Genomic DNA, 12,232 nt, shown 5'->3' with positions numbered 1-12,232 from the left:
CTTGCCAGTGTTCATAAGGAGATTTTCATCTGAAGTATTGCTTTTTTCTAAATTGTTCTGATTATCCGGCTCACAGGAAATGATACACAGTGTGTGAGCACAACCTATGTGAACATGTGAACAATTCTGCCAAACAATGTACAAATGGAAAATCTGTGGGAATGTTCTTAGTATATTATAGATCTAGAAATGTCAATGCTGCGCATGTAGGGATGAAAATCAACCAATCATGTAAGAGCTCACAGAAAGAAAGAATTATAGCATTTCTCCTTCTAATCATGTGGTCATGGCTCTTTCACCTGTATCTAACCATTTCATCTCCTTAGCTCTTGTTCCAGTAAACACACACTTAGAGCTGCTGCCTCATTTTTAAATGTGCAGGGATGTAAGAATCTACTGACAGACACAAAACCCTGAGGGGTTCCCAGATGGAGCCAATCAATGCCTAATTTTCCCTCAGTGTGTTACTGTAATATTTGGAATATTTATAAAACATAACGGGGACCAACTAATATCCAGCTACATAATTGGCTGAGAAACCCACTCTGTCCTCAAATATACTGTATGTACTGAAACAACCCCATTTCCTTGCTCAAGGGTGAAACACAGAATAACCTGTCACACACACTGACAGGTGTCTAAATGCATCTCAGGAATATGGAAGTGTGCTGCAGAACAAGAGACAAAACACACCTGGGTACAGTAGCTAAAGGCCAGCATGCTCATGTGTTTAAGACACAAAGGTAGGGAGGAGCAGCAGATAATAAGCAGAGAGGAAGATGCAGGGCATTTTTGCAGGACATGTGCATTTAATGTGTTATAACATCCTTTAGCAGGTGAGCCACTAACTTGGAATTACCCTGGGTAAAATCTAACTAAGCAGGTATAGTCAGAGTAGAAGAGAAAAGCAGTAAGAAGCAGAGATGCAGCAGAGCAACAGTAGAGGAACAATCGCCATTCTTCTCTTCTGCTTAAGCCTCTTTGATATTGTGACACACAGAGGAATTATAGCGCAGAGACTAGGTCAGCCACTTATCCATCTCATCCAACACAGCAACAAGCCGCAGCTCCACAGCAATTACTGCTCAGCTGGAACTGCTGCCAGAACACGTCCACATCTTCTGGTGCCGATGCAGTCACTAGTACCAGTGTTTCCTCTACCATTATATTAGTCCCCCCCCCCCCCCCCCAAGAAGGTCAAGTCAATTTTATTTCATTTTATCTTCTATATAGCACCGGATCTTAACAGAAGTCATTCAAGTTTACCTTTCCTCTAGAAAATAAATAGCAGACACGCATATACAGGCGAGCACACTACCACCAGCAGACAGAGAGCGCATGCTGTTTGTTCAAAACATGCTAGTTAGATAGAGAACAGAACAGAAAAACACAAACAATGCTATAAACAACAAATATACATTTAGGTAAAAATAAATCAATGTATCGCTTGAGGTTCAACCTGACTGCTCATATTCTGCAGGGAAATATCACAGTCTGCCAGATTTGGGTGGATTTATATATTTCACACTCACTTGTTAATTAAACCTATCCTCACATGCCTGTGACTACACAAAGCAATAAAAACATGATTAGACATTTGAACAAAGGACAGGCTTTGGAAATATTTCTGCATAAAATGGCATTAGACAGGGTCTCATTTTGCACCAGTTAGACAGCGTATATAATCAGGATTAACGTTAGCATGATGGGGAGAGAGAGGGAATCAGAGAGAGACAGAGAGAGAGAGAGAGAGGTCATGGGGGGGAGAGGATTCACCCTCAAAGTCACTCCCAGCAAGGTAAAAGTGCTGTTGTTATTACATGTGATGTATTAAAATGCACATAGAACATTGTTGCACCTCATCTACTGCCATTTAACAGTGAGTGTTAGATTATAATTTGTGTAGGAGGTTAGTATTTCTACAGCTGAGGCGTCATTTGAATTAAAGGGGCAGGACACTTATTTTTATCATAACAAGTACAACTGAAATTTTAGATACTTCCAAATAAACATACTGCTACATGCTACATTATGAATGTGTGATAGGTGGATTTACATATTAAGAGCATTTTGGAAATGCAGGTGCTAACATGCACATAATTGTACAATGTCCCTGCTATTCTGTAACATTGCAATGTCAAAAAAGAACTGGGGGATTTCATGAAATTAGTTTTGATATTTGTGTGCGGTTTCTTACCACATCCATGTTATGAAGGACAGATGGGATTTCTTCACACTCTCACACTCTGGTATCTGTTGTGAAGTAAGAACACACTGAAGCTGTGTGGGGTTTGAAGAACTCCTCCATGTGGTGAAATCTTCGTGGCTTTTGGCAAAGGAAAATTAGTTCTCCCTATCCATGTATACTGCGTAACATCACAGATATTCTCATTGCTCTCACACACACACACTTCACACTCCTCTCAGAGTGTGAGAGGTGCATTGGGGTCAGGTACACTTTACCTCACATGAGTCACCTGCCTTCCATCCATCATAGTCACATAGGAGTGATGTAAAGGGCACTGAAGGAGAATAAACACCATGATAACACACTTATCCTATGTGTTGCTAGGCACCTAATCCAGCAGGTGTGGAATCACTGGGCCTGTATATTGTGTCAATGATGGTCAATTATCAGCTGCCTATCTTGTAGAGAGTGCTGGCTGCTCAGAGGCTGCAGTGTTACACAATGTTTACTGGTGCATGGTGCTTACTGTATGTGTGCTGAGCGTGATCTCACTTGTGAAGGCAATTTACCAACAGTCTCCATAAAACTTAAGTCAATCCCATAAGCAATGTTAATACTTTGAGGCACATGATCAGAATGGACAGGCTTTAAAACAAATGCTACAGTACGTGCAACTAGACTTGTCGACACAAAATAGTAGTCTGACAACTAATGTTACTGGGGACTAAGTAAATAAGACTACAGCATATAATTATCAGAGGATCATTTTATTCTTTTATGAATAGAATACATCAGAATTTGACACTGATTTTACTTTAAAATAATTCTAAATTTTTTTAAAGTGCAGTGCAGTATATACAAAGTCAAAGAATTGTTCTTTGTTACTAGCTGTGATGCATCCTGGGATGTTTAGAGAACATTAAAGGGTGAATCCTCACTGAATCATAAAGGACTGAAAAACTGCTGCTGCACTCTTCTGTTCACTTAAACCGTACAGCTGTATAAGACACAATGCTTGCTGTGAAAAGACTTTTTAAACGTGCAGCACAACAGCAGTTTTATCTCCACTGGAGGATGTAATCATTTCTTCATTGTATTCTTGAAACTAAGAAGCACTGGGTTTGATTTTGAGCAATTATAACTCTACATTAGACCTGCAAAAACATTCCTCATATTATCATAGCTGTTTGCTTCCACTGAAAAGCTACCATTTCTGTGATTAAGGTCAGCCTAAACTAATCACAATCGACCCGGTAAGTATCAGTGAAGTGCCCTCAGTCTGATCAGGCTTGGCTGTGCTTATCTGAGGAAGATATATAATGTTACTGTTCCATGTCATTATCATTCTGTAGCGTTTTCATTGCAAGGCCCCACAGAGTCACACTAGATATAAACTGGCCTTCACTGGACCTATAGGTCCTGCTTGACCCTGTAAGAGAACTGCAGTGGCTATCTGTGGGAGGCAGGTAGGGTCTCCCAGTCAGGCCTCTGCCCATGTCCACTGACATGTTCCCATTCTCCACATATGGACCATACACAGGCTCCTCAGACATCTGGTGTTTGGCCAGCTTCATGCGTTCTGTGGAGGGTAGAGCTGAAATTCTCTCCTGGTGGTTGGATGAGAGGAGGTGATGGGGAACCAGGGAGCGCAGCTCTGGAAGCGGGGTTGATGATGGGCTGAGTTGCATATTGGGAGGTGGCGTCTCAATATGTGACGATGATTGTGGCGGTGAATGAGTAGACGGTGAGGGTTTTTCTAACCCTGTGTGGGGCATCACAGTTGAGAAATGCTGCTCAGTGGCAGCAGCAGGAGGTTTATCGTGGCTGACAGGTTTGGAGAATGAAGCTGCCCCTTCTGAGCTATGAGTCTGCTCAGTGGTTACGGTAACTGGGCTGTTGACCGGAGGTCCCTTGCAGTGCATGTTGCTATGTCTCCTCAACATGGCAGAACGGGTAAAGCTCTTTCCACAGGTATTACAAATGTAGGGTTTTTCACCGGTGTGTGACCGTATGTGACGCTGCAAGTCCCCTGAGCCAATGAAACACTTCCCTGCAGTGATTTACAACAATATTCAAAACATCAGACATTATCAGTGATAATAAAAAAATACAGACATTTTTGGGAAAACGTGGTTTCACAGTTTACAGCATGCTCTTCATTTGGTAGGTATTCAAACAAATTGTATAGAGTGGAAAGCATGTTTGCAGCTCCAGTGCTCTGTCTGTGTACTGACAGCACATTTTTAAAGGTGTGAGTGCACCCTTGTTTTGGAAGAGCTCAGAGCACAGTATACACACACCTGAGAAATAGTATAAAACTAGTATAGAAATATGCTTCAGGTCATAAAGGAGTTAAGCATGAGTTAAATGTGAGCTATGACAGTGCCTGTGAAGACAGCTGAGTTGTTAGATACATTGAGATGTATGGTCAAAAAACATGGCTGAAGCACTTTCTGTTGTTGTTATTCATACCCACGTTTGGTAAAACCAGACTAGACTAACATTCATATCTGATGGCCAGTTACTCATAGACAGGTTTGACTACCAATAATATTTTAAATTATGTAAGCATGTCTCTAAAATCCTCAAAAATGTATGTAAATAATACTTTAGAACAAGGCAGAAATTGTTTCTTACCACAGGTGGCACAGCTGTGTGGTTTTTCCCCAGCATGGCGGGCCTTGTGCTTGAGAAGCTTTCGGTGTGTGTTGAAGGACTTTCCACACTGGTCACATGTAAAAGTTTTATCTGTTGCGTGAGTTCTCTTGTGCTCCTTAAGGTTGCTCAGGTTATTAAATCCTGATTAAAAAAAAAATATAAATGATGTGTCGTACAAGTTGCCATTTTCCTGTTGCCTCTTTGAATTCAATTACTTTGCTAATATAAGACATTTTCTTAAAGCATTAAACCATTCTAGATTCTAGATTCTAGATTAGTTTTAGTATTAAATTAGTATTAGTATTAAAAACTCTTGCTTATGTTGAGAGGTGTTACATACCTCGTCCGCATATATCACACAGATGTGGCTTCTCTCCTGTGTGCACCACTTTATGACGATGGACATCTCCAGATGCAGTAAAGCTGGAAAACACAGAAGAAATTAAGTAAAGTATTCAAAGTAGTAGTCTTCTAAATATTGCAGCACTGAAATGCTGCATTGACATGAATCATCAATTTTTCAGTGCCTGTCGCCAATTATAATTAATAACTGTGGAACTGCAATTACATGAGAAATGTACTTAAGAGATGATTTATTTATTTCTAAATTTTAATAAAAATAACTAAGGCAGACATACAATGTGTATATGTAATACACAAATATAAGCCTAACAAAAGAACAAAAGAGAAATTGGTTCACAAGGAGAGAGAAAAGAAAAATAAAGAAATCTGAATGAATATGGTAGACATTTGAGATTTGGGAGGTATTTTACCTTTTACCACACAGCTCACAGATGTACGGTTTCTCTCCAGAATGACGTCGCAAATGTGTTTGTAAATTCCCTGCCTATAAAACAGAAACAGAAACTCATTTTAATAATGTGACAATCTAAAGCACCTTGCTTACTCAAAAACACACCAAAAATACCTGTGAAAAGTTTCTCCCACAAACATTGCACTGAAATGGCTTCTCACCTGCAACAGAAAATGTAGGTTTGTGTCGAAAAATACATTTCTTACATTAAATGTTCAGTGCTGCTTGAAATTTCTGTATTTCTGCATGAATATGACCTAAAACATCACCTGATTTTCAAAGTCGTAAAAGTAGGAAAAGAAATGAGCTCATGTCCAAAATTTCCTTGTTGAATTCACTGGTATGATTAAGAATTAATTGTTCCATTAAAGGTAGGAGATTTTGAAAATTCAGTGAGAGTCAGCCAGATTTCGAAAGTAAACACACGCCCCTTTCTCTCGGAGCTCACCCTGAAGCCACACCTCCCAATCTCATGGATGCGCATTATCTAAAGACGTGCTGCGGTCTGTGACTTCGGACATCATGCACGTACCTCTCTGGTGCGCGCAGAGCAGGAAGAGAGAGACAACCAGCCAATACTCTGCGCAGGGTCCACCCGGAGGATTGGCTCATGTTTTAGCGTTTTATAGCTTCCACAGATGATTAATATTCTTTGTTTTATTGTGAAACTACCTAATTAGGTGCTATCGGATTGTAAAGAGAAGTTACACTAATTTAACAAGAAGTGCATCAGGATGAAATCCTGTACCCTACCTTTAATGCCAGCAAGTCATCTTGGTTAAGAAAGGGTTCACAAACATTCATGTAGCTCTGTATGTATATATGAATACCTGTATGTGAGCGCTTGTGCAGCTCTAAGTTGCTTGGGTGTTTAAAGATTTTCCCACAAACTTCACAACAATACTGCTTGTGTCCTTTTTGCTGTGGTGGCTCTGGCACAGGCTTTGGGTTTAGTTCTTCTTGGTTCACTGGTGGAGGACTGGGAATCTGTGCATCTGCTGTTATTGCAGGAACCTCCTCTCTATCTGCAGTACTGTCTTCAACAGTAGCTTCTGAAGCTTCAGTCTGGACCACAGACTCCCCTTGGTGGCTCTCTTTAGAGCAGCTGAGAACAGGGTCAATGACTGATTCATTGGACATCTCCTCCAAAGCCTTCTGGGACCTGAGGTAGTTATATTTCTTTAGGTACACTGCCTTCTTTGGTCGCATTGGCTTGTTGAGCATGGAGTCTGCTGGGTCAGAGTTAGGTATGTTTAAATTATCTGAGGGCGTTAAAGAGGAGACAGTGTTCTTTTCTACAGCCACAGATGTGCAAGGAGGGCTGGGCTGAACTGTGTTTCCTGAGTTCACGGGGGTGTTGTTACCTCCCTGGCTCATTCCAAGCTGGCATTGCTGTTCCTCTACCAGCACCAAAGGGCATGGGCCTTGATTTGCACTGTTACTTTGAATTGCACTTTGCTTGAAGTACTGCTTACTGTAGAAGTTGCGGAGCTTGTATCCATGAACTAGCTGTTTTTCAACAGGTGCCTGAGAGCTGCTAGCCACTTCACAGTTTGAGCTGCTATTAGGCATGGAAACTGGCATCCTTCTTGTGTGATCCATGTCACTGCTAAAGCCAGGTCTCTGGGATTCAGAGGAACAATGGAGGTCAACATCATGAGGAAGACTGCTCCCCAACAGGCAGTCATGGTCCGAGCCCAGCATGCCAGGGAGGGAAAAAGAAGGTATTTCCACTGGAGGGGGGCAAGGCTTTAGGAAAGCATTACACATACTCTGTACATTTGGAACCTGCAAACACTGAGCGATGTCCAGGAGTGCTTGTACATTATCCTGGTTAATGTCGAGATGCGAGGTATACATGTAGTCCAATATTTGGCCAATGCCACTGACATCCTGGATGCTCAGGTTGAAAACCTCATTCTTTTGACTGGGGGAATTTTGGAACAAAGACCTGCAAAGATCACAATTATATGTGGTTACTTTAAACATCAAACTTTGATGGTGGCAATATGTTACAGATTTTTCTCTGTTTAATGAATATACGAACTTAAAAGGCACCTGAAATAAGAGCTAAAGGCAGCCAGAACATTTTTATGGGCTTTGAAGCAGACACCTTTGACCACCAGCATGCAGTCACACAGAAGCCCTTGAATCCTCTGCTCCTGAAGCTGCTGAAGGAGGTATGAACTGTGGCTGGATAGGGTGTCCATGGTCATTCAGCGGCTGGACCGTTCAGCTCCAACTTATTCATCAAAGACCTTACCGAAGAGACACACGTTAAACTGAACGAGTGACTAAACTGAGTTATTAGTCATTAGTAAATATCAGTATTCATAAAATCTACATATAATTCAACAACCGCGCAGAATCCAGTGTGCCTGAGCTACGAGACCACCCATGCAAAAATTGGATGAAACGGTTAATCTTTCTTCAAAGCTATTCTAACATCGATGTCGCCGTGCGAATATGTGCAGATGTTGCAGCATCAGATCCCGAAAGAATTATACTTTCAACTAAAAAACAGTTCAAATGCATGTTAGTTGTGTAACGTTAGTCATAAACATAAATACAAACCTACAGGAGAGGATTCCTTTTATTTGGATGATAGGTCACTTTTCGACATTACAACAACATTACATCACTTCCTGGTACAACCTGTATTTTGAACAGCTTAAACAACACTCAAATATCACTCTGATAACAAATATGTACTTACGTTAAATAACGATAGTTTAATGTAATTTTATATTAGTATAACTAGATGGCATGCTGAAATTTGGCTGAAATGTGGCTTCTGGTTCTAAAAACGTTTCGTAAAAAAATATGACCACTGTGTCCGGAACCTTTCTTTAGTTGCAGTTGCACACGGAAGACAAAAGTAGTAACTACTAACTGTTGTAGTCACGTGTGTTTTGAAACGTTCATGCGGATGGAACTAACTATCCTCCAAATGTAAATTTAAGGCTTAACAGAGTTTAATCTAGCGGCTCGTTACATCTACAGATTTGGGTAAATCCTCCGCTAATTGTATTTGTTAGTATATTTTCAAATGGTTTAGTTGTTAATATTGTTAGCTGTTTTTTCTTTGGATAACGTTAGCGTTTGCACTACGAACTGTCGCTTGTGGAGTTTCCAATTTCGGTTAATACAGTTGTACGTACCCATTGGTTTGGCGGGTTGTTGTTACAGCTCATCAAAGCAGAGTTTTCAAAATGGTGTTCTTTACCTGTAATGCGTGTGGTGAATCCCTGAAGAAAGCTCAGGTTGATAAACACGTGAACATGTGCCGGGGGTGCCAGGTTCTGTCCTGCATCGACTGTGGAAACGACTTTTGGTAAATACTCTGTTCAGTTTGAAGTCAGCTGGCCTCCTTGTTCAGAGTGCACTCGTCCGTTATATGTGAGTTGCACACGAGTTACATGTGTGCAATGGCATGTCGTTGTATGTGTTAAACAGGAATGATGACTACAAAGACCACATCAAATGTATCAGTGAAGATCAGAAGTACGGTGGCAAAGGCTACGAGGCTAAGGCAAACAAAGGAGATGTGAAACAGCAGCAGTGGATCCAGGTAAAATATAGAAAAACAATGCTCATATCTGTTATTTTGTATATAAGACTGTGGGAGTGTTTTTATTGCATTTTTCTCTTTTACTAAAGAGAGTCCATGAAGCCATGAACAAACCTGGAGTCAGTGCAAAGCTGAGAGACGTGCTCAGACAAGTCAGTGCTTATGACAATGTACCAAGAAAGAAGGCCAAGTTTCAGGTTGGTATTAAAGCAATAGGATGGGGAAACAATATGTATTGTCAGTGTGCTAACCAGTGGCATGTTGCTTGCAGTTTGGCAGTTTTGTGCATGATTTTTGGCAAGAATGGATACTGTGTTAAATTGTTTGTTTGCTTTTAATTTTCAGAATTGGATGAGAAACAGTCTTAAAATAACCAACACCAGTCTGCATGAAGAAGTGTGGGATATTCTTGCTGCAAGTGACAATGTAAGTTATCCTGCTGCAATGAGAGTTTTTTTTATATATGCTTAGTAATGTTAAAAGAAAGCAAGAGAGAAAACCATATACCATGTCTACCAATTTACTTTTATTACTGGCCCATTATCTGACAGGCTCTAGATCCCACCCAGCAGACAGTGGCTGATGAAAAGCAGAATGGCCAACCAGATGTTGAGAAGAAGAAACATAACAAACGGGAGCGCAAAGAGGCTCGTCAGCAGAAGAAGAAAGCTCCAAAAGGTGTTGAAACGACAACTATCCAGGAGCCAGAGGAGGACCAGGCAGGCAAGAAGAAGAAAAAGGACAAGAAGAGAAAATATGACTGCGAAGACGTCACAGATGAAGAGCAGAATGGTGATGTGGTAGACCAGGCCACGTGCATCAAGAAAAGAAAAGGTTTGCATATTTTTTCTGTAGTGCTGCACATGTTAGTGTTTTAGTTACTCAGCTTGCATGGTCTTCTGTGAATATATTTGGGGTTTACAATGTACTATTGACTGTAAAACCAACTAAATTGTAATTTGTAAATTGTAAAAAAGTAACAGGGAAAATGAAAAAAGCATGCTATTGCAATATTAAACTGGACATAGTGCACACTTAATACACTCTACTGAACAGGTTACATAAACTAAATACAAATTAGAAAAAAAACAGAGTTTATTTTTAACTGAAATGACAGACCAGAGTATTTCTCAACCTGATTTTTTTTTAACCAGTATAATTTATCCAGCTTCCAAAACACTATTGATGTACATAAATGTTTTGAGAAATGTATGGAATCCTAAGAATGAAAATTATTCAATGGGGAACTTTTTCTAGTTGAACCAGAAGCTGCTGATGTGTCAGACGAGACTGAGGAACAAGATGTTTCTGGAGGTAATGTGGTTCTCTACATAATGATGAACTTTATTTCATCAAATACATGACTGTCATAAGTAATAAAACACCACCAGAGGTCAGTGTTGCTTCTTCTGTTGAGGAAATGATTCTCTGTGTGCATTCCTATTGCTGAAAACTATTTTATGTTTCTAAACAATTTACAGGAAAATTTAATTGGAAGGGCAGCATCAAGGCAGTGCTGAGAGCATCACCTGACCAGGAGCTGCCAGTGAAGAAACTCCGGAAGAAGGTGATTATTTTAATCATTCTGTAGCTTATTATTTGTACAGAAAATATCTTAAGACCTTCAGTTTTTTTTTCAAATAAATTCAAATAATGTTTATCATGATGTTAAAAATGTGTCTGTCTTTTGCAGGTTCTGGCAGCCTACTACTCTTTCACTGGTGATAGGAACTTTAGGACAGAGCAGGAGGTGCTAGCACTTTTCAACAAAAAGGTTAAAAATAATCCAAAGTTTAGAGTTTTGAAAGATAGAGTTAAACTTGTGAAGTAGGTTTATTCATTGCCTACATATGTGATGAAATGCCTGTTGTTAATAGATTTTTACAATTAAATGCTATTGATGTCTACCATCTTCACTTGGATGTTTTATACATATGATATAATCTTGAAGATTAAATCATTTTATTACTGAATTATGAGTCCTGTGTTCTGTTTAGCAGTGTTTAGCTCTACAGCCAGTCTGGTCAACTTGACTTTTACAAATTGCCCTTGGATGTGTCAGTGTTATATAATGTATAAAGTGACAGTTGTGATGGATGGCTGCTCTGTTTCTAATTCCAAGCTCACAGTAACGCTGGGAAATGGCACCTTATCTGTGGGATTGGATGTTAGAGTGGGGGAAGGGAAACGGGAGAGGTGCACCTGAGGTGAATTTGACTCTCACACGGGACGAAGTTAATGCACATTCCTCGGCACCCCGAACGGGGTTCACTTGGCCGGGGACACAGAAGCTCCATAGAAGCAAGATGCTTGGTGTCAGCCTCAGGTGAAGTTTTAATGCTGTCTGATTTTCCACGGCTAGAATGGGCAGTCTCTTTACCCTGTACACACACATCACATACACACACACACAGAGGAGGAAATCTGCCCAGCTTTATGAAGCTCCGCTAATCCCAGCAGGTTTAACACTGATGCTCATTCATCACACTGCTTACCTGTAATTGTATATTGCATACTTTGGGTTTTAGTCATGCTGTTACTCAAGTTTGCTAGTATTAAAATGATGTTTTCTAATCCAGTGGGACTCAGTAGTGCTTAATTCTTTGATTTAATCCAGACCTCACATAATACTGAAACTAATCTTCTCCTGCAACACAAATTATATGTAACATATATATAATATATTATGTTTAATTGTGGCCAGTGTATTTTGCCTTGATCAAAATGGTATATTTATCCATATTATGCCATTTGCAGCTTCCCTTAGGTATTATGGACAGACATTATTTACTTTACTTCATGTATAGCTTCACCTAAATATTGTCATTACAAAATTGCAAATTCTATCTTGCAAAAGATAGAATGTAAAATTGGCAAATATAAAAATTATTTCCAGCAAACACACAGAATAACTTGTAGCCACTTACTAAGAAATACCGTTTGTCCTTCTGGGCCTTGTGTTTGCCTTATTGAAAGTTTTTTAATCAGAGAGTTCAAAAGC

The 12,232-nt window shown here is 39.9% G+C and overlaps 2 protein-coding genes across 4 annotated transcripts; one reads left to right on the top strand and one right to left on the bottom strand.

The window, feature by feature from the left end:
- Nucleotides 1-3,082: 3,082 nt before the first annotated feature.
- zbtb49 (zinc finger and BTB domain containing 49) lies at nt 3,083-8,320 on the bottom strand. 3 transcript variants are annotated; one of them, XM_028405488.1, is made up of 8 exons: nt 8,239-8,320; nt 7,719-7,918; nt 6,491-7,611; nt 5,775-5,821; nt 5,620-5,693; nt 5,187-5,269; nt 4,826-4,987; nt 3,083-4,238 (listed from the first exon to the last, which is right to left on the bottom strand). In XM_028405488.1, the coding sequence occupies exons 2-8, from the start codon at nt 7,874-7,876 to the stop codon at nt 3,511-3,513; spliced, it is 2,373 nt and encodes a 790-aa protein (XP_028261289.1). In that variant the 5' UTR covers nt 7,877-7,918; nt 8,239-8,320; the 3' UTR covers nt 3,083-3,510. The 3 variants fall into 3 exon arrangements, with proteins under 3 accessions (XP_028261289.1, XP_028261288.1, XP_028261290.1); XM_028405487.1 differs by having other exon boundaries at nt 8,235-8,307; XM_028405489.1 differs by lacking the exon at nt 7,719-7,918 and having other exon boundaries at nt 8,235-8,308.
- A 225-nt stretch (nt 8,321-8,545) lies between these two features.
- lyar (Ly1 antibody reactive homolog (mouse)) lies at nt 8,546-11,204 on the top strand. The gene is made up of 9 exons (XM_028405526.1): nt 8,546-8,669; nt 8,850-8,994; nt 9,117-9,231; nt 9,321-9,428; nt 9,577-9,657; nt 9,783-10,065; nt 10,489-10,545; nt 10,713-10,798; nt 10,925-11,204. The coding sequence occupies exons 2-9, from the start codon at nt 8,873-8,875 to the stop codon at nt 11,060-11,062; spliced, it is 990 nt and encodes a 329-aa protein (XP_028261327.1). The 5' UTR covers nt 8,546-8,669; nt 8,850-8,872; the 3' UTR covers nt 11,063-11,204.
- The last annotated feature ends 1,028 nt before the right edge of the window (nt 11,205-12,232 follow it).

The sequence above is a fragment of the Parambassis ranga genome, chromosome 5 (assembly GCF_900634625.1).
Source record: "Parambassis ranga chromosome 5, fParRan2.1, whole genome shotgun sequence".
NCBI lineage: Eukaryota > Metazoa > Chordata > Actinopteri > Ambassidae > Parambassis > Parambassis ranga.
This window is presented reverse-complemented; position numbering and strand designations above follow the sequence as displayed.

Coding starts and splice junctions, on each gene's coding strand:
- zbtb49 (XM_028405488.1), bottom strand. CDS start 7,876: ATGACCATGGACACCCTATCCAGCCACAGTTCATACCTCCTTCAGCAG. Junction 5,822..6,490: donor GCACAAGCGCTCACATACAG/GTATTCATATAT, acceptor TTTCTGTTGCAG/GTGAGAAGCCATTTCAGTGC. Junction 5,270..5,619: donor TGTGAGCTGTGTGGTAAAAG/GTAAAATACCTC, acceptor TGTGTTTTCCAG/CTTTACTGCATCTGGAGATG.
- lyar (XM_028405526.1), top strand. CDS start 8,873: ATGGTGTTCTTTACCTGTAATGCGTGTGGTGAATCCCTGAAGAAAGCT. Junction 9,429..9,576: donor GAAAGAAGGCCAAGTTTCAG/GTTGGTATTAAA, acceptor TTTAATTTTCAG/AATTGGATGAGAAACAGTCT. Junction 10,546..10,712: donor GGAACAAGATGTTTCTGGAG/GTAATGTGGTTC, acceptor AACAATTTACAG/GAAAATTTAATTGGAAGGGC.